This window comes from Rhinolophus ferrumequinum, chromosome 5 (genome assembly GCF_004115265.2).
Source record: "Rhinolophus ferrumequinum isolate MPI-CBG mRhiFer1 chromosome 5, mRhiFer1_v1.p, whole genome shotgun sequence".
NCBI lineage: Eukaryota > Metazoa > Chordata > Mammalia > Chiroptera > Rhinolophidae > Rhinolophus > Rhinolophus ferrumequinum.
The window spans coordinates 22,581,240-22,601,957 of NC_046288.1; the positions used below are offsets into that span (position 1 = coordinate 22,581,240).

Genomic DNA, 20,718 nt, shown 5'->3' on the forward strand with positions numbered 1-20,718 from the left:
TTTGCTGAATGTTTTTATTTCTGGGATGTAGCTGAGCTTTTAAGCACCTGCAGCGTTCTTACACACAGCTTGGGTCCTTATCCTATCAGTGTTTAGGTTCTTTATCATCTTCAGTAAGTAAGCTTGGTTAAAATTAGCAGCTGCAGATGCATCTGCAATTATAGTGAAAAATATTTTAGAAGAAATAAGTAAGCCAGTTTACGGAGGTTCCAAAAAGTGGAGATTGGGTGAGGACTTCAATCCTTATGTCCAGTAACGATACCGTTTTTTAAATGTCTGCTTACATTGTCTCATTTAATCCACAGCATCACAATAGATATTGTCATCATGGTTTATTTGCCCAATTTATAATCTTAAGGGAAGTTGAAATAAGAATTAAAAGTCAGGAGATTCAGGATCCTGATTCTAGTCTTTAAGTAATTGCCTCTTATCCTTAGGAAAATCATCTGAACTCCTTGTCCCATTACTAATTGATTAGATGGCACTATTAATTTTTTTTCTAATATTATCTCAGGATTATTTTAGGGACTGAATTACAAAATTAGGTTGAGAATTATAAACTTTTCTGAAAATATGATTTTTAAATTTTTTAATTTGCTATTTGCACTGTCCTTAAAGATCTCTAGATCTTGATCTGGCAGGGGAGACAGTTATTTATCAAATGCTAAATATTTAATTGAGTTTTTAATAATAAATAATGGTTTATCTAACTATACTTTTCCTGAAGAAGAGAAGTTTAGTCAGTGTTTTGCCTCGCTTTTCACAGGGAGACTTTTTTTCCCACAATGAAATTGTCAAATAATGGATTTTTAGCAAGATATTATTATAACTGTATATAACTTCACAGCTCTTCAGTATGTTGGTTACATAGACATTGTGAATCCCCACAATGTCGGTATCACCAAATTCAATTTTAAGTACAATCATAAATCAATACAAAGTATGCACAATCTTTTTCATTGATTTGGTTTCTTCTTTATGAGAGAGATGATTTTTAGCATTAACTAACAACTGAAATATATATTTTTTTATTATTTTAACTATAATGGCTCTACTCACCCAATTTACTCACGCTTAAGAAAAATATAATCAACCAACCAAGCAAAACAAATGAGTATAAAAACCTTTTGCATCCTAATGTTCTAAAAAGATCCTCAATTGCTTATACTGTTTTTAGTAAGAACTAGTTGATACGTTTACTAACTGTACTCAATTTTTCCAGGTCATTAAATTTTACCTTTTTTTTAACATCGATACTATTCAATGATTGTTTTTGTTTTTTCCTGGTGTGTTTCATTCCACTGTGTCTAGTAAATAAAGTAATAAAGCTAGAGAACTACTAGACTCTAGGGGAATTAGGCAAGATTTTCCAGAAGTTATTTATGTAACTTTCTAAGATAGGCAATAAGGTCAACTTGTATAAATAAGATTTTAAAAGCATTTGAACAAAAATATGGCTGAACTAAACCACTTTTCCTATCTTGTTATAAACAATTCAAGGGGCTGCCAATTTACTTTGTATATCCTTACAGTGTAAGCATTGCTGTTTAAAGATCTTTTATGGTTGGTTACTTGCTGATTTAAAAATCCAATTCATGGAACCCTAAAGATGTTAATTTTGTAAAATTTAATATTAGCCCTACTTATTTTCTGTAGGCCTTTGAGATAACTGTCCTCAGAGTTAATATCTGGAATACCCCTACTCTGTTTAAAATATAATAAATTTATTCAAGAGAATGGAAAAAAAGAAACCCTAATAACTACTTCCTTACACTTATTCCTGAAGTTGCTTTAGCTAAGAAAACCAAATGAAGCTGGAATAATGGACTAAAATTGGGCTATGTGTATATGTGCACATGTATGTGTACATATGTATATTTATATTTACATTCTCTTTCATTCAGTTTCTGACACGTTAGGCATCCAACGAATATTCTTAGAATGAATATACCAAACTTTGATATTTTTGGCTTGGTGTAGTTCTATTTGTGTGCTTTTTATAATCTAGTTATGTGAAATTACTTTCTCTTTTAAGCCTAATTCAATTTGTCTCTGTTTTAAAACTTTTCCTTCTCACTGTGGTAAATTTATCTTTTCTTACCTGCCAAGGAAATGACTCTAAGAGAACAATGATATATAAACAGCAATAAACACATCTGGGTAATTTAAGTCTGACATTTCTATGATTCCCTTTCGTTAAACTTCAGCTCCTCTACCCCATTTTATGTCACTTAACCCTTTTAAGAAGCACTTTAAAAAATCGTGTGTGTGTGTGTGTGTGTGTGTGTGTGTGTGTGTGTGTTTTAATGTAAACACTCTTAGGAGAAGTCACCCAATTTTTCTAAGAATCAGTAAAGTTGCTGAAGGAGTCCTAGGAACCTTTGTTTTAACACAACCACTGGATTTAATCATTGCATTCAAAGGATAGTCAAGAAATTTTCACCCATGAAAGCCTGGCTCTGTCCAGTTCTCAGGAGCATAGTATAATCAGATCACAGGTGGTAATAGAGGAGAGGCTCTATGATACTCTCCGCTGTTAGTGAAGTTGTGAAGAGCATGGAGTATTTGGCCACCAGTCAGGGTGATCAACATTTTAGATAGCCAACTGGGAACACTACCAGATCAAAAGTGTACTTAATATGTAACGAGTAATTCTACATATGTGTGTTATTACTACTCAACAGTGACAATTAGTAGCATTCAGTCTTGTAAGAATTTCTTCCCATTCTCTCCAAAAAAGGTCATCCACTTTGCATCTATAGGCTTGTTTTGGTAGACTAGCTGCTTGTCAAGTAGTTCTTTTGCATTTGTGGATTCATCATATCGACTATCAATGTCCCAAATGTTCATTATTTTTAAGCACTTCCAAGCACATTGATGCCAACATAAGATAAAATGCTATCATAGATAACGGTGTTAAAACAATGAGATAATTTTGCTTTATGAAATCTAGAATGGATTCCAAACAAGTTACAGTTTTACTAAAGAAATGAGAAAATCCTATTTGACTTGACTGCCTTTTCTTGTGATATATATATATATATATATATATATATATATATATATATATATATATATATTTATTTTTTTTTTTTGAAACAATCTTAAATCCCCAAAATAAATCGTGTTTTTCTCTCTATGAGTTTTTGTCCTAACCTACACAGAACGTCATACGACTCAAATAGAGTCAGTTCATCTTTTTCCTAGGTTCCTTGCCTCCTCAGAGCTCACTAAACAGTTTTGGGGAATCATCATATATAGTTGTTGTACTGTAACCATTTTCTTCATTTTCATCTATCATATATTTCAGTATTAGAGAATGAAGTTCTTCTTGTTTCATACTCTAACAATCTGATTTTACAGAAGGCTAATACTTTAACATATTTTCTATGTCCAGCCCCACTGATGACATCTTGTAGGTACATGTCTAAAGAGACTGTCTCCTTCCATTTCTAGAAAGTTAAAAACTCATTAAATGTTTCTGTACATTTTGAGAAAACTAAAAAGTGACCCAAGATTTCATTATGAAACTTCATTATCACAGGTAATCAAATCATACCCTATTTTAGCAGCCCCATCTACAAGACGTATGGGGCATTTAGTAGGCAAGGACTGTTCATTTTCTTTTGTAAGAAGTTTATAGGCTGAATGGAGTTTTCCAAAATTTACATTTGCACCCTCTGTTGAATATGTAGATAGACAAGCAAAGTCTGCTTAAAGCTGGAAAAGGTGTCAACAATCTTTTGTTTTATGTCTTCTGAAGTTTAAAAAATCTATAGAAATCAAAAGATCATTTGAAACTTCATTTTTCAAATTAAAATATCTCAGAGGAAGGGGTAATGTTTTGTTGCTATGACTCAACACATCACTTGATATACTAAAGAAAGTATGATAATTAGTAAAATCTGACAGAATCAGCTCTACTATATGGAGCCAAAACTTTGGTCATCAAAATTTTCCCTTCGTTTGCTCACAGGACAGATTATTTGCAAACTCTGAATCAGGAAAAGTAACTTTACTCAGGTGCATAGAGAAATAAAGGGAACAAAACAATAATGTGTGTTTATTCTTGTGGTATACTCAAGCTTATTCCACAATCATTAATTTCAACTGTGCATTGACGTCTTTTGGGGGAAGATATTTAAAAAACAAAAACAAACAAACAAACAAAAACACGAAACCTTGCCTATCTCATGCTAGACTTATGAGATGCAGCCTCAGTGTGAACGATCACACCACTTTCTCTCTCATGCCAAGTCCCAAATTCATTTCTGTGTGTTGTGCAATAGGCTCTGTTTTGGTTATCTCTTTAAACTAGTTTTATATGTCCTTCAATGTATCTTTAAAATAACACCGGTGTTTAGCATTCTTTTTCAGTATTATTATATTACAGTAGTTGTCAGTTTTATTAATGAACTATTTGAAAACACAGTCACAATATTTACAGTGTTAAAAATTAAAGTAGCACAATCTTGATATGAAGCACAATAGTTAATCCAAAGTCAAAGAAGAACTCAGGATCACAAATTATTGCAATTGCTTATTTAGGTCACATCACTCAGAGTAGTGCGACAATAGATGATTCAGTATTGAGAACTGCAAATCGTGGTTGCCAACTTCAATAGTAAGGGGGAAAAACAGCAACAGTCACTAAGGAAGGTGGATAATTGATCCTACATCCATTTGACACTAAAAATAGTGCTGCTTCCAGCCGCTATTTTCTAAGCTGTCATATGAATTTTGTACTTACATGCTTCTGCACCCATCTTTGATCTCTGAGATTTTTTTCATGTCTTCGAAAGAGCTTTCTCAGGATGCAAACATGCGATGCTAAAACTAACATTTCTGACCAAACCTGGACAGTTGGTCATCCTACCACGAATCCTATCTCTACTGGATATTAGTTTACTGATTTTACATAAATTATTTATTCTCTGTATTTCTGTTTCTTCATCTATAAGTCGGAGATAATAATAGTATCATATCATAATGTTTTATACTATTAAGTGAGTACCCTAATAAAATAAACACTTCTAGTAGAATCTGACATTTTTAAAGATATGCATTAGCTCTCGTCATCATCATCACCATTATCATTGTACTTTCCTCAGAAACACTAAGCATAGAATTTTCTATCTGCAGAGCTTCATCCCCTGACCTCACCCCAGATACTTTATAAAAGACCTCAAATACTCTTAAGATATTTTTTTCTTATTTACTTCTTGATCAGTTCATGTCTTTTAAAAATTTCTTACTGATTACTAATCACTTTTTGGTTCATCAACTTTGATTTTTTTTTAACCTATAGCTGTGTTTAATTCTCAGCTACAATTAAGATACTAAGTTCCCACATTTTCTCCTACTCCTTTTTCTCTTTCCTTCATTGTGGTTGTTGCAGATCTTGTTCATCAAATATAGTAGTTTTTGATTTTTTAAAAAATTCAAAACAAGAAAATCTCAGTAACTTAGGGTGTGCTATGCTATGCTTCTGATACCAAAGAGATTTGCTGAATAAGTTTTATTGACTTGGATATCAATCAGTGTTTTAGTGTGCTCTTACTTTGCCAGTGTTTTTCTCTTAGCAATTAAAGCCTGAAATCATGTAGATTGCATTTTTTCCCTCAATTTGATACAAATTTGAAAATTGTTCCTGCGTTCTTTTGGTTAATTTAGTATAAAAATCATAAGAAATGCAGTCATACTGTTCTTCTTACTGTTACTCCACTTTGACCTTCATCTTGTTCTAAAAAGTAAATCCTAATTTCCTCAGACCACTGAGCTATTTATTTTCCCAGGCATTTGAGGGGTGACCTTTGTGTCTGATGACATGGTTCCCAAGAGTTAGAGCGATGCTAAGAACTTATTTCACAGAGTTCACACCACATTTATCAGAAAATAGGCCTTTCGTAACCCTACTGGCTTTCATGAAATTCATGATTCAAACCAATGCCTTAAAGCTTATGTGATAATTAGTAGCAAACTTAGTTCTCATCGGTTTGCAAAAATAATAATAATAATAATAATAATAATAATTTTAACTATATTATAAATATTTTGGAACAAGATATGTTTAAGAGGCAATTTACAAATCATATTATTGTGCTGTAACAAATCCAACTCAACATTAAAATAATACATTATGATGCAGAAAGTAAAATAGGTTCTTCATAATTACTCGACCAGAGGTAATAATTATTATAGGATGATTGTTCAAGCAAATGTCTGGAAAATGCAACTTTCTAAAAATATGTTTGTAAAAAAGAATCTTCCAGAGGAGTTCAAAATTAATTCATATGGTTTGTATCCCATCTGGAAACACTTATGCAGTTAAAGTGAAAAACATTTCAAAATCTCATTCTCCATATTGTTTGCTGACTTCCTTTTTGGATACTAAAGTTAGAAATATCAAGATTTCCACAAAAAGTCTGTCTGTACTCAGATTGATTTATTTTTTAAATCATGAGGCAAAAACACATTTCCTTATTCCATGACTTCAGACTTAGTTTCATTAAATGTACTTAATGGTATATTTTAGAGTTCTATATTGACAGTGATTTCACAAAACATCATTGTTTTTAGCTATCTTTTTTCCACCAATGTGGTACTCACCCCTTTGTGATATTTAAATTATTCAGTAACCCCATAATAATAGGACAAAGTATATTCCTTGAGGTAAAAGTAAAAGGAAAAAATTAGAAACTTCTTGTAGTTTTTACAAAGTATTCAACATTTTATATATAAATAGAATCATTGAATTTCCTGAAAGTATGTTCTGATGAATCATTCTGTGTGAAGAATTTCTCTCACACCTCCCTCTTCTCTTACTTTTCTTGAAGTTTTTGATTTTTTGATTATTTTTATTTTTTATGAGTTTTCCAAGCATTCTTTGCAACAACTTATCTATGGTAGAGACTCTGGAAAAAAATTAAATCTATATCTTTCTTTGCTACTTGGTTTGTCTTTTTGTTATAATTTAAGGAAGAACATATCAATGAAATTGAGTCCTTTGTGCGTTATTGAAGTCATAAACACAATTGTACAGTAATGAAGGTGAAATTCAGATTCTAAAGTTAAAATCTGCTCTTTTAGATACTTTGGGCATTTTGTGGCCTTAATTTATCAGTAGCACAAATAGTATTAATAATATAAACTAAACTGTCAATGTTATAAAGTGAAATTAGGTAATTCAGTAGTTGGTTGAAATAATGTTTGGTGTCCTTCGTTGGAATAGCATTAACATTTATTATTGTTACAGTTATTATTTTTCTGATTCATCCTGTATCATTCCTACAGACTTTTGATTATTTAAATGAAAGCTTTTTCAAACATGAAAAAAACTCCAGAATGTTTCCAGATTAAACAGGGGGGGAAAAATAATCTGACTTTTTTTTGCCTTCACATATATTATCCTAATTACTTATCACAGTAACCTGAAGACTCAGTTATTTTATCTCTATGTGTATGAGGCTTCTGATAGTCAAAAGGATAGTTTGTTCAAAAGTAGTTTGTTCAAGGTAATATTTGCAAAATTGGTGTGAAAGGGTTAAATTAAATTCATGTCTAGATGACTAGATGTTAAGACTTATTCTAAAATTATTTTACTTCCACGCATAATTTTACTTCCATTGTCACAGTTGTTTGACACCTTGACATTTCAACATATCTTAAGATAGTATGGTGTACCAACCTTCTCATTCTCCACCACTAATTTTCTTTAAATTTTACTCAATATTTTAGAGTAAGTGGTTGAAGAACCAGAGTTCCAAAGACCGTAAGGGGCAGCATAATACGACTTTTAGTTTATAACCTAAATCCATTATAGAAGAGGGCGATAATTAAAGAGTGATTTATTTATTCATTCAATACATTAATTGTTTATCCATTCTATGGTAGACGATTTTTATAGGAGCTGGGAATACATTGGTGATCAGAAGCGATAAAACAACTTGTTATTTCAGAGTGCATATCTAGTGGAGGACACAGGCAATAAACAAGAAACAGCAATAAAATATATGGTTTATGTAAGTGTTAAGGAGAAAAAATAATTTAGGAAAAGCAATAGAGAGAATGGGGAAAAATGTTTGCAATTTTAGATAGGGTGATTGGGGGTGTCCCTCTGTGAGAAGGTGACATTCAAATGCAGGACTGAAGGAGATTAGTGAGTAAGCTATGCAGATGTCTTTTGAAAGAGCATTTTAGGCCAAGGGAACATCAAGTGCAAAAACTGAAGCTAGGATGTGCTTGACATATTGAAAGAATAGAGCAGGCCAACTGGGGTGGAATGAATTGAATAAAGGGGAGAATAGGAAATGATGCCCAGGGGTACAGTACAGGTCTTATTCTTTGCAGATCTTTGTAAAGACTTTGGTTTTTATTTTCACTGAGATGGATGGGACACATTGGATGATTTCATCAATGAATCATATTATCTGACGTATATATATATATATATATATATATATATATATATATATATACATATATATATATATATATACATATATATATATATATGTATATATATATATAAACTCTATTCTGGTGAATATAGAAGGGGAATATGAGAATCAAAGTACAGATATCAATTAGGAGGCTATAAAAAAAAATCAGATGGCTCCAACCAAATTGCTGCAGTTGAGGTGATAAGGAGTGGTCAGATTCAGAAGGCAGGACCTACAAGATTACCTGATGTAGTAAATGCAGTGTGTGAAAGAGAAGAATCAATATGACTCCTAAGTTTTTGGCCAGAACACCTCAAAGAATGAAGTTACTCTTTACTGGAATGGGGAAAACAGAGGGAAGAGCAGATATTGGGAGGGTGGGGAGTGGAGAAACAGAATAAGATCAGAGTCTCAGACTTGGACATTTAATATTTGATACCTTTTTAAACATCCAGTAGAAATTAAATGGGTGCAAAAGCTATACTGACATAAGAGGGCTTAACTCTAAGGCAGTTTGATCTAAGTGGAGTGAGATTGTTATAATCATTCAAAAACAAATATTTATTAAGCATTTTTCTATGTGTCAAGCTCACTACTAGGTGCTGGGATATATTAATAAGATAAAAGGTTAAAAAGATGTCAAGGCACATAATGGTATATCGTTGGTGTAATAGGTGCCTGAGTTATATAGTGCTCACAAACATGGAACTTGGTTAATAGAATTACTTGATTCATTATCACATTGTTACAACTATACCTAGGAGTTCTATCCATTGGACGTCCTCTTGAAGGGGGTTTGATTTTTTTTCATGGTTTGGCCCCCTGGTAAATCTAGTATGTCATACTGTTATAAAGAAAGCTCTACTCACAGCTGTTATTGACTTTTAATGTCCATTGTTCTTTTCCTTTCATTTTACTGATAAAATGCTAGTGTTGTGTTGTATTCAAAGAGTGCTGCCATCACAGTTCAGTATACACAAGATGTCATTGTTGATGTTTTCTGAGCTAGACAGTCCTACCTGAAAGGTGAATTAATCACTAGGATTTTTCGTTGTCTTTGAGTGTTATGTCCTTTTTGTACTGCTGTTTTGACATGCGGTATTCTTCTCTTAATAACTCCACATGGGGCTTTTGAAGGACCTACGAAGGCACTGAGTAAAGTAAATACATCTCTAATAACGCAACTACCTAGAGAAAGGCAGGAGTTTTTTCATTCCTTTTTTTTTTTTTCCTTTTTCTTTCATTTTTATTGCTTTCAGTGTTTTAGGTCTGTAGGACACATTTGAGAATGTATTATACCTGCCATTTTCCCATTATGGAAGACTGCTGTGTTGAAGGTTGGTGCTTCATCTCAATCACAGCATCTTTCCTTTGAGTCAAAGAAGAGAGCAAATAGCCCTCTGTTCAGGGAACCAGGTAGCACTAACCACTCTCTGCTCTCAAATAGTAAAAGTAATTTGAGCTATCAGAGACCCAACACTACTTTAGTGGTATCCCCTGGAGAACAAAGCAGTTAAAACAAAATTTCATGTGGTTTTCTTTCATGATTTGCGTTCCTTCCGAGAAATATATCTAGAGTTATGCAGGAATATTTTAAAACTGTTTCATTGACAGTGGTCTAGCAGAGTTCTTTATTAAATAACAACTGTGAAGTCATATCTGGCAATATGAGAAGTGCTATGATTCAGGCTACAGCATGGTATCTCAGTTGTAAGAGGAATTTTCACATTCAGAATAATCTTTGCGTCAAGTTTGTATAAAACATAGAAGTGTGAAGTTTGAATAAAAACAAATAAAAATGAAAACCCTGCATATTTATCTATTTTTTAAGGCAAGTTAACAGTGTGGAAGACAACTAAATGTACTCATTTTCATCCTAAAACAAAAATCAATGTATATGATCTACACAGCTGGAAAGGGTATCAATTAGAAACCCAGCTCTTTGTTTTCTATTAAGAAAATTTCCATGCATGTGTTACTTTTAGTACTTATGCATATATTTGTAAAAATCAATGTCATCAATATGTGTTATAATTTTATATAGATAATCTCATACTGTACAGATCCTTTTGCCACTTGAATTTTTTTAGAAATCTAATGTTAGATTTTTGAGAAGCATCCATGTTTGTGACTATAAATGTAGAACACTGATTTTTTTTAAATTTAGGATATCATTTCATGTATTAACCATTATTTATGTGTTCAGTCCCCTACTCAGGGAATTCAGGTCTTTAGGGTTTTTCAGCAAACCTAGAAAGAAAAGAGAAATTGACAGTCATAGATAATTTCTCAACTTTGCTCCAACATCTTGGCATACTAGTGTTGGCCCACAATAAATTCTGAAGCTTCACAGAGGTGGTTTTGTGGGGAGGCAAACTACCATAGGAAAGAAATCGAATTTTGAATCTTAGAACAAGGACAGAAGTGAGATAGTGGAAGACCAAGGAACCTGGCAGGTATGGAGCTCACAGAACTGTTTTAGCAGAGCCAGAAAAATTCAGTCTCATGAAAATGTTTTTGTGAGCTTTTTCTTTTTCTTAGCTCTGCTATCTGTTTTATGCAGTTAGCATATATAGTGATTTTGAATGCTTATTTTCCATCTGAGTATAACAGGCTCTATTCATGTAAAACCCTTCAAGGATTAAACTTCCTGATCTCCTTAAACCATTCAATATGAATATAAATCCAGTGAATATCTTCATTCTTTTAGATTTTCCACTAAATAAATGGTAGACATATATGGCTATTCATCAGAATTAACTGTGGATCTTTATAAAAATACACACTTTTTTTTAACTCAACCTTGGAAATTCTGATAAAATATTCATCGGACAGAGGAATTATATTTTTTAATAAAAATCCCCCAGTGATTCAAACAGCATTTCAGTTGAGATACCGCTTCTCTAAGCCTAAATTTTAAATAGGATATTCTTTACTGGAAATAGTTAAAAAAAAAAAAAAAAGAAAAAGAAATAGCCTAAAACAGCTATATTAAAAAAAAAAAAAAAGCTTTTTTGTGATCTTTGGCCAGAATTAAGTTGATTTGCTTCAGCTATATTCTGAAAATGTATGTAGCTAAGAAAGGTGCAAATACTATTGACATCCTTAAATATTGAACTGAGAGGAGAGAAAATAGTTTACCTATGAACTAGAAAACCCAATAATTGAGTTATTCATTGTGTACATGGAGAATATTTAGTACATTATTAAAATCATCCTTCATTCATGCAGGCCTTTATAACTCTACAATTGGTTATGCATAATTGCAACTTATGGCTTTTTCGTTGTGTTTCCAGCACAGTGATGCGGTCCATGACCTCCTTCTGGATGTGATCACATGGGTTGGAATTTTGCTGTCCCTTGTTTGTCTCCTGATTTGCATCTTCACATTTTGCTTTTTCCGTGGGCTCCAGAGTGACCGTAACACCATCCACAAGAACCTATGCATCAGCCTCTTTGTAGCAGAATTACTCTTCCTGATTGGGATAAATCGAACTGACCAACCAGTAAGCAACTTACATTGGTATTCTCCCCTCCCAGCTGTGTCCAATACTGGAAAAACTCATGTTTGAAAACACGCTTTATTCCAGTTATCTAAGACAGATATTAATTTTCAGACTGTACCCAGTTTCCCCCTTTTCATGTCACCTTATCATAAATAAGCAGCTTATGTTATGGATGTATGAATGTACATTTCTGTAGGAATTCTGTTTATAAACTTACCTTTCTAAAGAACTGTGTCTCTTCACTAATTTTGCTGTTGTTGTTGTTGTTTTTCCTCTTTTAAAAATTACAGAGCTGAATATTGAGGAAAGTGAAATAAAATTATTGGGGAAAGGAGGAGTATCTTTTTCAACAGATAAAATTGTTGTTTTTTGAAATGTATAATATACTTTGTTTCAAAATGGTTAATGTTATATTAAAAACTGCATGTCAAAATGACTTTTTCTATTTGACATATTTTAGAAAATAGTTCAAACTGCAGGTCATTTTTAGTATATATAACTCTTCCTGAATTTAGTTTGATACTTTATACTTGCTCAACTTCTGTTCACATCTTTAAGTGTCAACTTCATACTTTAGTACTAACTACATTTACTATGGTAAGAAATAAAGGAATTGAGGGAGGGAGGAAAAGAGAGGGGGAAAAAGGGGGAAAATGGAAATGTACTGGCCAACTGTTCTTGATAAAACCAAACAGAAAATATGAATAACAGATAATATCTAATATATTACCCAGGCTTTATTCCCAGTTTTAATTTTTGTGAGGCCCTTTTCTGTTTACTTAAGATTCATGCACATGACGTCAGTTTGTTCTCATGAGTAAAGCTGCAAATAAAAAGAAAACGTTTTTTTAGAAAACTTGTAGGCATAATAAATAATTCATTCTCTTAATGCTGTTTTCTGGTATGTGCCCATATGTATGGAGCACTTCACAATAAAAATGCAGTTGGATTCGTATTTGTGATTACACATTCATGATTAATGCCTGTAAAGGGTACAATTATGGTGATTATACTTTTAATTGGTTATCATATACAAATGTGACAGCTTTTGCCATAAATGCATACATATGAATAAGCAATCAAAGTGCACATTTATTTCCCCAAAAAAGTAAAGCCTTCTTATAACAAAAAATTAATAGTTGAAGATCTAACTCTGAAAAGCAAAAAATGGCAAACTGTGTTATTTTCCAAAAAGAAATTATTCCATTCTCTTTTTAACCTGCAATTCAAACACTGTGTGATTTCTTTTCATTTAGAAACTTCATTCTTATTTTTGTTTCCTGATGGTACATACAGTATGGTAAACTCCACTAAATGTTGTATACTGCACAAAACTAATTTCTGATACATAGCATAAAGAACAATGATTGATATGAAAACCTTGGGTAGAGTGCAGTTCAGCCAAACTTACCTAACTCTTATTGCTGGACAGCTGACCTCTTCCTGCGTCTCATATGTTGAGGGTGCTCTCCTTTCCTTCTAGTCCTCTGATATCTGACTTCCTCATCTCACCCGCATTGTCATCTCTATAACCCAAAGTGATTGGCTGACCTGCTCTTTGTCTCGTTTCTCAAGGATGATACTCATTGCTGAACCCATACTCCTGATAATTTCTATAAATACCCTCCCCCTTTCTAGTAGGAGTTATATATTTTAGTTAGGACTTATAAAAAATGAAATACTCCCAAAGGAGTATTTCAGGAACTGACATGAGAAAATTAATATATGGTCAGCTCAGACTTGTAGTACCTTATAAAATATGACAAAGAAAATAGTTGAAACTGTTTTGAACTGTTGGCTGCCTTTTTTTGACCAAGCATGTCTAGACCAACATTTAGTACAATAACAAAAAACTGAGAGAGAGAAAGCACTTTTGGAACACTTTGTTTTAACCAGATCTACTTTTATACCTATGCAGCGTGAACTTCCTAATCCCACCTTAGATACTTTCTGAAACAAGGCAGGGAAGAAATAAATAATGAATAAAAATTATAATCATCTCATCATAAAATACTATAATTAATTATATTATTTAATTTTAAGGACTTTATTCTTGGTTTTAATATTGGCCTTTCATTTACAACTGAAAAACTTAATATGTTAGTAAAGACATGATAATAGCCAAGAAAAAAATTCCTGAGACCTATTTTTAAATCTTGAGACTAATCTTAGCAATAGTTATTAATAGGTTCTTAGAACTTTTTCCTAAATGTTATTGTCTTTATTCTAATGTTATGATGTCATTCATAAGCCGTTATTAATAAAATGTTATAGTTTTCAAATATAGGTTATATTTAATTGGGTTAATATCTGAACTTGAAGAATTTTGTCTAGATTATTGTTTTGCAGATATATATATATATATATATATATTTTTTTTTTTACTGCAGTCTTGATAAATATGTATTTTAATTTTGTGACAATTGAAAATATTTCATTTAGTAATTATCTGACTGACTAATTTGTTCTTTTCCTAGATTGCCTGTGCAGTTTTTGCGGCACTCTTACATTTCTTCTTCTTGGCGGCCTTCACCTGGATGTTCTTGGAGGGCGTACAGCTCTATATTATGCTGGTGGAGGTGTTTGAGAGTGAACATTCGCGTAGGAAATATTTTTACCTGGTCGGCTATGGCATGCCTGCACTCATTGTGGCTGTGTCAGCTGCAGTAGACTACAGGAGTTATGGAACAGATAAAGTGTGAGTTTATGTTTTCTTTCCTTCTTTTCTTTTTTTTTTTGTTTGTTTTTTGTTTTCTCTCTCTTTTTAAATCTAGTTGAACTAAGAGCTTTGGATTTTCTTGGAAGCTAAGGTGTTTGTATCAGCTTAAAGCAATAAATGAAGGAACTGGAAAAGCAAACGGGAATAATTCAATTCATGGTTGCACTTTTGTTGTTATGGAAAAAGAGAGAAAAAGTCCTGAGATTCAGTATGACACTTTTAAAACAGCATGATATTTTTCACATCGAAATTATAACCCTGAGTAATCATAAAGAGATGATTTTTTAAATATCTTTACCAGCATTGAGACCTTTGTCAAATGAAGCACTAACTGTATTAAAATCTGTGTTTTCAGAGGACGTTGCAGGCCCTGACATGAATGGCTTCTTTTCTTCCGAACATATCAGTTCTAGTCACTTGAGAGTTACTTACATCATTAACAGAAAGAGTATAGGAACAGGGACAGTTTGTGTTTTTCCTTTTTTTTTTTCCTACATGGGTATTGGGGTTTAGTAATCAATTTTATTTTCAGTATAGCTTTAAATTGGTGAGACATGTATGTAGAGAAGTCCAGCATATTGGAAAGGAGTTCAATGAAAAATAGTTTTGTAATCCATATCAATGTAACAGTAGGGATCCTGAGAATGAATGAAAGTTTCAGTAGGAAAAGATTAGAAAGATGACCAAGATAGATCTCTGATGAATAGTTTGAGGAGAGAAAATAAACATAGAAAGACAGTAGAGTTGTCCAGAACCTTAGAAAAGAACCACAAGATTCGGGATCAGGCAAAGTGAGAAGAAAGTTTCAAGATGATGTTTCAAAACCATGGTGTTTTATTTCAAAAATAATCCAAGTTGGATAAGCATTGAAGAAAAATAATTTGACCTTTGCAACAACTATTTTCATAAAGTGCTAAAAGCAGAAGCCAAATTGGAAGGTGTGAAGAGAGATAAGTCAGTAGTAAGAAAGTAGAGTATTATTTATACCCTAAAGAAGTTTGAGAAATAGTGAAAAATATTAACTCAAGTGATAACAGTAATAGAGAACAATAAAAAAAAAAATGAGTTCCCAAGCACATCTAGGGTAAGAAGCATCAAGCTGATAGGAGGAGATTCCTAGAGAGAATATCTTATGCTTCATTTGTTGAGCATGTATATATACACACACACACACACACACACACACACACACACACACTGTATTTATATCTATATGAAAATGATGGTTCTAGATGGGTAGAAAGTCCTAAGATTGGATAAGAGGTGAAGAAAACCTTTCTTTATGTAGTACTGAAAGTGGCCTTAGTATTCTCGAAGTCCAAGTCATTACTTTTACAGATGAAAAAATCTACGACCAGATAAATTAATTGCTTTTCCCATGGTTATAGACTTAAATAGTAGTAGATGTGTGATAAAATGTCAACTTTATTTCCACCAAACTAGGATGTTTTTCAACTGGTAAAATGACTCCTCTCTTCTGAGGTGAATGTGAAGGAAAGAACACGTAAGATAAATTGGGAAGTGGAAGAACTTTTCCATTAAGTAGGAAATGCATCACTTAGTATTACTGAGTGAATAGGTGAGGTCATCTTGAGAGGACAGAAGATCTGAAGCTTTGAAATGAGCACTATGGAAAATGTGTTAAGGAGCCAATTAGACATGAATAAAAAGATTTCCAAGCAGTAGTGAAGGCTCCATTGAGGTTAGCTAACATCAATTTGTACAGAAGTTAATAAGCCAAATTTCATGACTTTTCACCAGCAATCAGCAGTCTGAATATGTTAGTGATAAAGCAGCTCACTTCCCAGAAGAAAGGATTCATAAGGAGGGAATGACGAGAAGAGGGCTCCAGAGCTATTGGGAGCATATATGTTGTTAAAATAGAATATATGTTGGTGCAGAGGCACCAACAATATGATTAGAAGACCATTTCACTTCTGTTTATTTTTTCTTTCTTGAGTACTTCTGAGGTGAATTCACAGGCTGTATAAAGCTATTTCTCTAAATGTAGCAAATAGTAATTATTTTTTAATTTAACTGTGAATTGTGGTTCATTTTGTAGATCTCACTGACAATTGTGGAACAGATTATAAATAGATAAAAGCATAATTGGGGGGTTCCCTCTAAAGACATTTTAGGGGAATGGGGATTAGCTAGACATTAGAATTTTTTAAAATAACACCTTTATTGGTATAATTCACATATCACAAAATTCACTGTTTTAAAGTGTACACTTCAATAGTTTTTCCCTATATTCACAGTGTTAGACACCCATCACCACTATCGAATTTAGAACATTTTCATCACTCCCAAAAGAAACCCATTAGCAGTCACTTCTCTGAGATCATAGGATTTTATACTTTAATTAATGCATTTCTTGTCTAAGATATTAGATTGAATGGTATAGTTATTTGTGACCTTATATTACTTCAAATATTGAGTTTATGTAGTTCAATTTTGCTTTTTTATAGTTCCTGATTTGCTTTTATTTAATGTTTTTGTTTTTTTGTTTTTTGTTTTTTTTTCTCTCTTTAGATATTCGCAAATTTTCCTTTTAGGGAACTGACTCACTTTGCTTGCTTTGTGTTTCAGTCATTTATCTTGGGACAGATGTCATCTTCTGGATAGTACAGATCTATCTTTCTTTCAACAATGTGTCGTCTTCTGTGGCTCTGTTAAAGCTCTGATCATCATTGCTTTGATTTCCTGCACCATAACTGGAAACTCTCATTTACTGACGTTATTACCGTGTGGGAGTTGGGGCTAATTTATTTCCCAGGCACTGATTTAAAACAAACTTTAATAATAGTTCAGTTTTGCAATTATGATTTTTCTTAACACACAGAAAAGCAAAACAGATATAGAGGAAAGGGAAGGTAGAAGAAAGAGGGGGAGGAAAGAATAGGGAAAATTGCATTAAAATTCTATCACCGGCCGCATAGAAAATTTAATGTCTCATTTGTACTTTTTTTTAAAGATTTATATTATAATATAGCTAATATTCAATATTATATTCATTTCAGGTGTGCACTACAGTTATTCAACATATATATACCTAAGTAGTGATCACCATGCTAAATCCAGCAACCATCTGACACTGCACCACACTATCATAATATCATTGACTATATTGCTTATGCTTTACGTTACATCCCCATGACTTACTTGTTTTGGACCTGGAAATTTGAACCTCTTATTCTCCTTTAACTTATTTCTCCCTTTTAAAAAAATTTTCAAATTTTCAATTTTCAATTGAATAATATTCAATTGACATTCAGTATTATTTTACATTAATTTCAGGTGTACAGCATAGTGGTTAGACATTTATATAATTTACGAAGTCACCCCCTGACCCTATACATTGGCACTATACATCGTCATTACCACATTATTGACTGTATTCCATATACTTTACATCCTCATGATTGTTTCATAACTACCAATTTGTATTTCTTAATCACTTCATCTGTTTCACCTGACCCACCTCCCCCAACCCCTTTCCTATCTGGCAACCATAACCTTGTTCACTACATCTGTGAGTCTGTTTCTGTTTTGTTAGTTTATTTTGTTCTTTAGATTCCACATATAAGTGAGATTATATGGTATTTGTCTTTTACTGTCTGACTTGTTTTACTTAATATGATACCTTCCAGTTCCATCCAATTTGTCGCAGATAGTAAGATTCCATTCTTTTTTATGGCTGAGTAATAGTCCATTGTATATAGTATATGTACCAATTCTTCTTTATCCAAGCATCTATTGATGGGCACTTAGTTGCTTTCATATCTTGGCTATTGTAAATAATATTGCAATGAACATAGAAACACATATATCTTTTTAAATTAGTGTTTCGCATTTCTTAGATAAATACCCACAAGTGAAATTGCTAGGTCATAAGGTAGTTCTAGTTTTAATTTTGGGGGGAATCTCCATACTGTTTTCCATAGTGTTGTACCAATTTGCAATCCCGCCAAAAGTGCACAAGGGTTCCTTTTTCTCCACGTTTTTGCCAACACTTGTTTCTTGATTTATTGATGATGGCCATTCTTGCAGGTGTGAGGTGGTATCTCATTATGGTTTTAATTTGCATTTCTCAGATGATTAGTGATGTTGAGATTCTTTTCATATGTCTATTGAGCACCTGTATGTACTGTTTGGAGAAATGTCTATTCAGGTCTTTTGCCCATTTTTTAACTGGAGTGTTAGTATTTTTTGTGTTAAGTTGCATGAGTTCTTTATAAATTTTGGATATTAACCCCTTATCAGATGTATCATTGGCAAATATTTCTGTGCATTAGGTTGTCTTTCCATTTTGTTGAGGGTTTCCTTTGCTTTGTGAAAACATTTTAGTTTGATATAGTCCTATTTGTTTATTTTTTTCTTTTGTTTCCCTTGCCCTAGTGGATAGATCAGAAAAAAAATATTACTAAGAGCAACGTCAGAGAGCTTACTGCCTATGTTTTCTCCTAGGAGTTTTGTGCTTTCAGGTCTTACATTTAAGTTTTTGATCCATTTTGAGTTTATTCTTATATATGGTGTAATAAAGTGTTGTAGTTTCATTTTTTTTTCTTTTTTTGCATTCATCTGTCCAGTTTTCCCAGCACCATTTTATTGAATAGACTATCTTTACCCCATAGTATATTTTTGCTTCTTTTGTCATGGATTGATTGAGGATACAGTTGTGGGTTAATTTCTGGACTCTCTATTCCATTTCATTGATCTGTCTGTTTTATTCCAGAGCCTTGCTGTTTTGATTACTGTAGCCTGTAATAAAGTTCAGTATCATGTATTATGATATCTCCAGCTTTGTTCTTCTTTCTCAAGATGACTGTGGCTATTTGGGGTCTTTTATGGTTCCATATAAATTTTAGGATTATTTTTTCTAGTTCTGTGAAAAATGCTATTGGTATTTGGATAGGGATTGCATTGAACTTGTGGATTGCTTTGGATAGTATGGCATGTTTATTACATTAATTCTTCCTATCCTTGAGCACTGTATATGTTTTCATTTCTTTGTATCTTCTTCAGTATCATTCTTCAATGTCTTATAGTTTTCCAAGTACAGGTCATTTACCTCTTTAATTACATTTATTTCTTGGTGTATTTTTTTGATGCAGTTGTGCATGGGATCTTTTTCTTAATTTTCCTTTTGTATAGGTCATTATTGGTGTATAAAAATGCAACCAATTTCTGAATGTCAGTTTTGTATCCTCATACTTTACCAAATTCATTTATTAGTTCTAATAATTTTTTGGTGGAATCTTTGGGGTTCTTTCTATATCGTATCATGTCATCTGCAAGTAGTGACAGTTATCCTACTTCCTTTTCAATTTAGATGCCTTTTATTTATTTTTCTAGTCTGATTTCTGTGTTTAGGGCTTCCGATACTACATTGAAAAAAAGTGGTGAAAATGGGCATCCTTATCTTGTTCCTCATCTTAATGGGAATGATTTTAGCTTTTCCCCATTGAGTCTGATATTAGCTGTGGGTTTGTCATACATGGATTTCATTATGAATGAGGTATGTTCCCTCCATTCCCATTTTACTGAGTGTTTTTATCACAAATGGATGCTGGATTTTGTCAAATGCTTTTTCTGCATCTATTGATATGATCATATGATTTTTTATCCTTCATTTTGCTTATGTAGTATATTATGTTAATTGATTTGCATATGTTGACCCAACTTTGAATCCCAAGAATAAATCCCACTTGATCATGGTATGTCATCTGTTTAATGTATTACTGAATTCAGTTTGCAAATATTTTCTTGAGGATATTTGCATCTACATTCATCAGGGATGTTAGCCTATAATTTTCTTTTTTATACTGTCTTTGTCTGGCTTTGGAATCAGGGTAATGGTGGCCTTGTAAAATGAGCTTGGGAGCCTTCCATCCTCTTGATTTTTTTGGACTAGCTTGAGAAGGATAGATGTTAATTCTACTTTGAATGTTCGGTAACATTCACCTGTGAAGCCATCTGGTCCAGGACTTTTGTTTGTGGGGACTTTTTTGATCATTGATTCGATTTCATTAGTAGTAATTGGTCTATT

At 32.6% G+C, this 20,718-nt stretch overlaps 1 protein-coding gene across 14 annotated transcripts in view; it reads left to right on the plus strand.

The window, feature by feature from the left end:
- Positions 1–20,718, plus strand: part of ADGRL3 (adhesion G protein-coupled receptor L3) — a 747,432-nt gene that overhangs the window by 638,644 nt on the left and 88,070 nt on the right. For all 14 annotated transcript variants that reach the window (XM_033106169.1, XM_033106171.1, XM_033106175.1 and 11 more), the window contains 2 exons: positions 11,738–11,947; positions 14,425–14,645. In XM_033106169.1, coding sequence (XP_032962060.1) covers positions 11,738–11,947; positions 14,425–14,645 — 431 coding nt within the window. The remainder of the gene's footprint in view (positions 1–11,737; positions 11,948–14,424; positions 14,646–20,718) is intronic.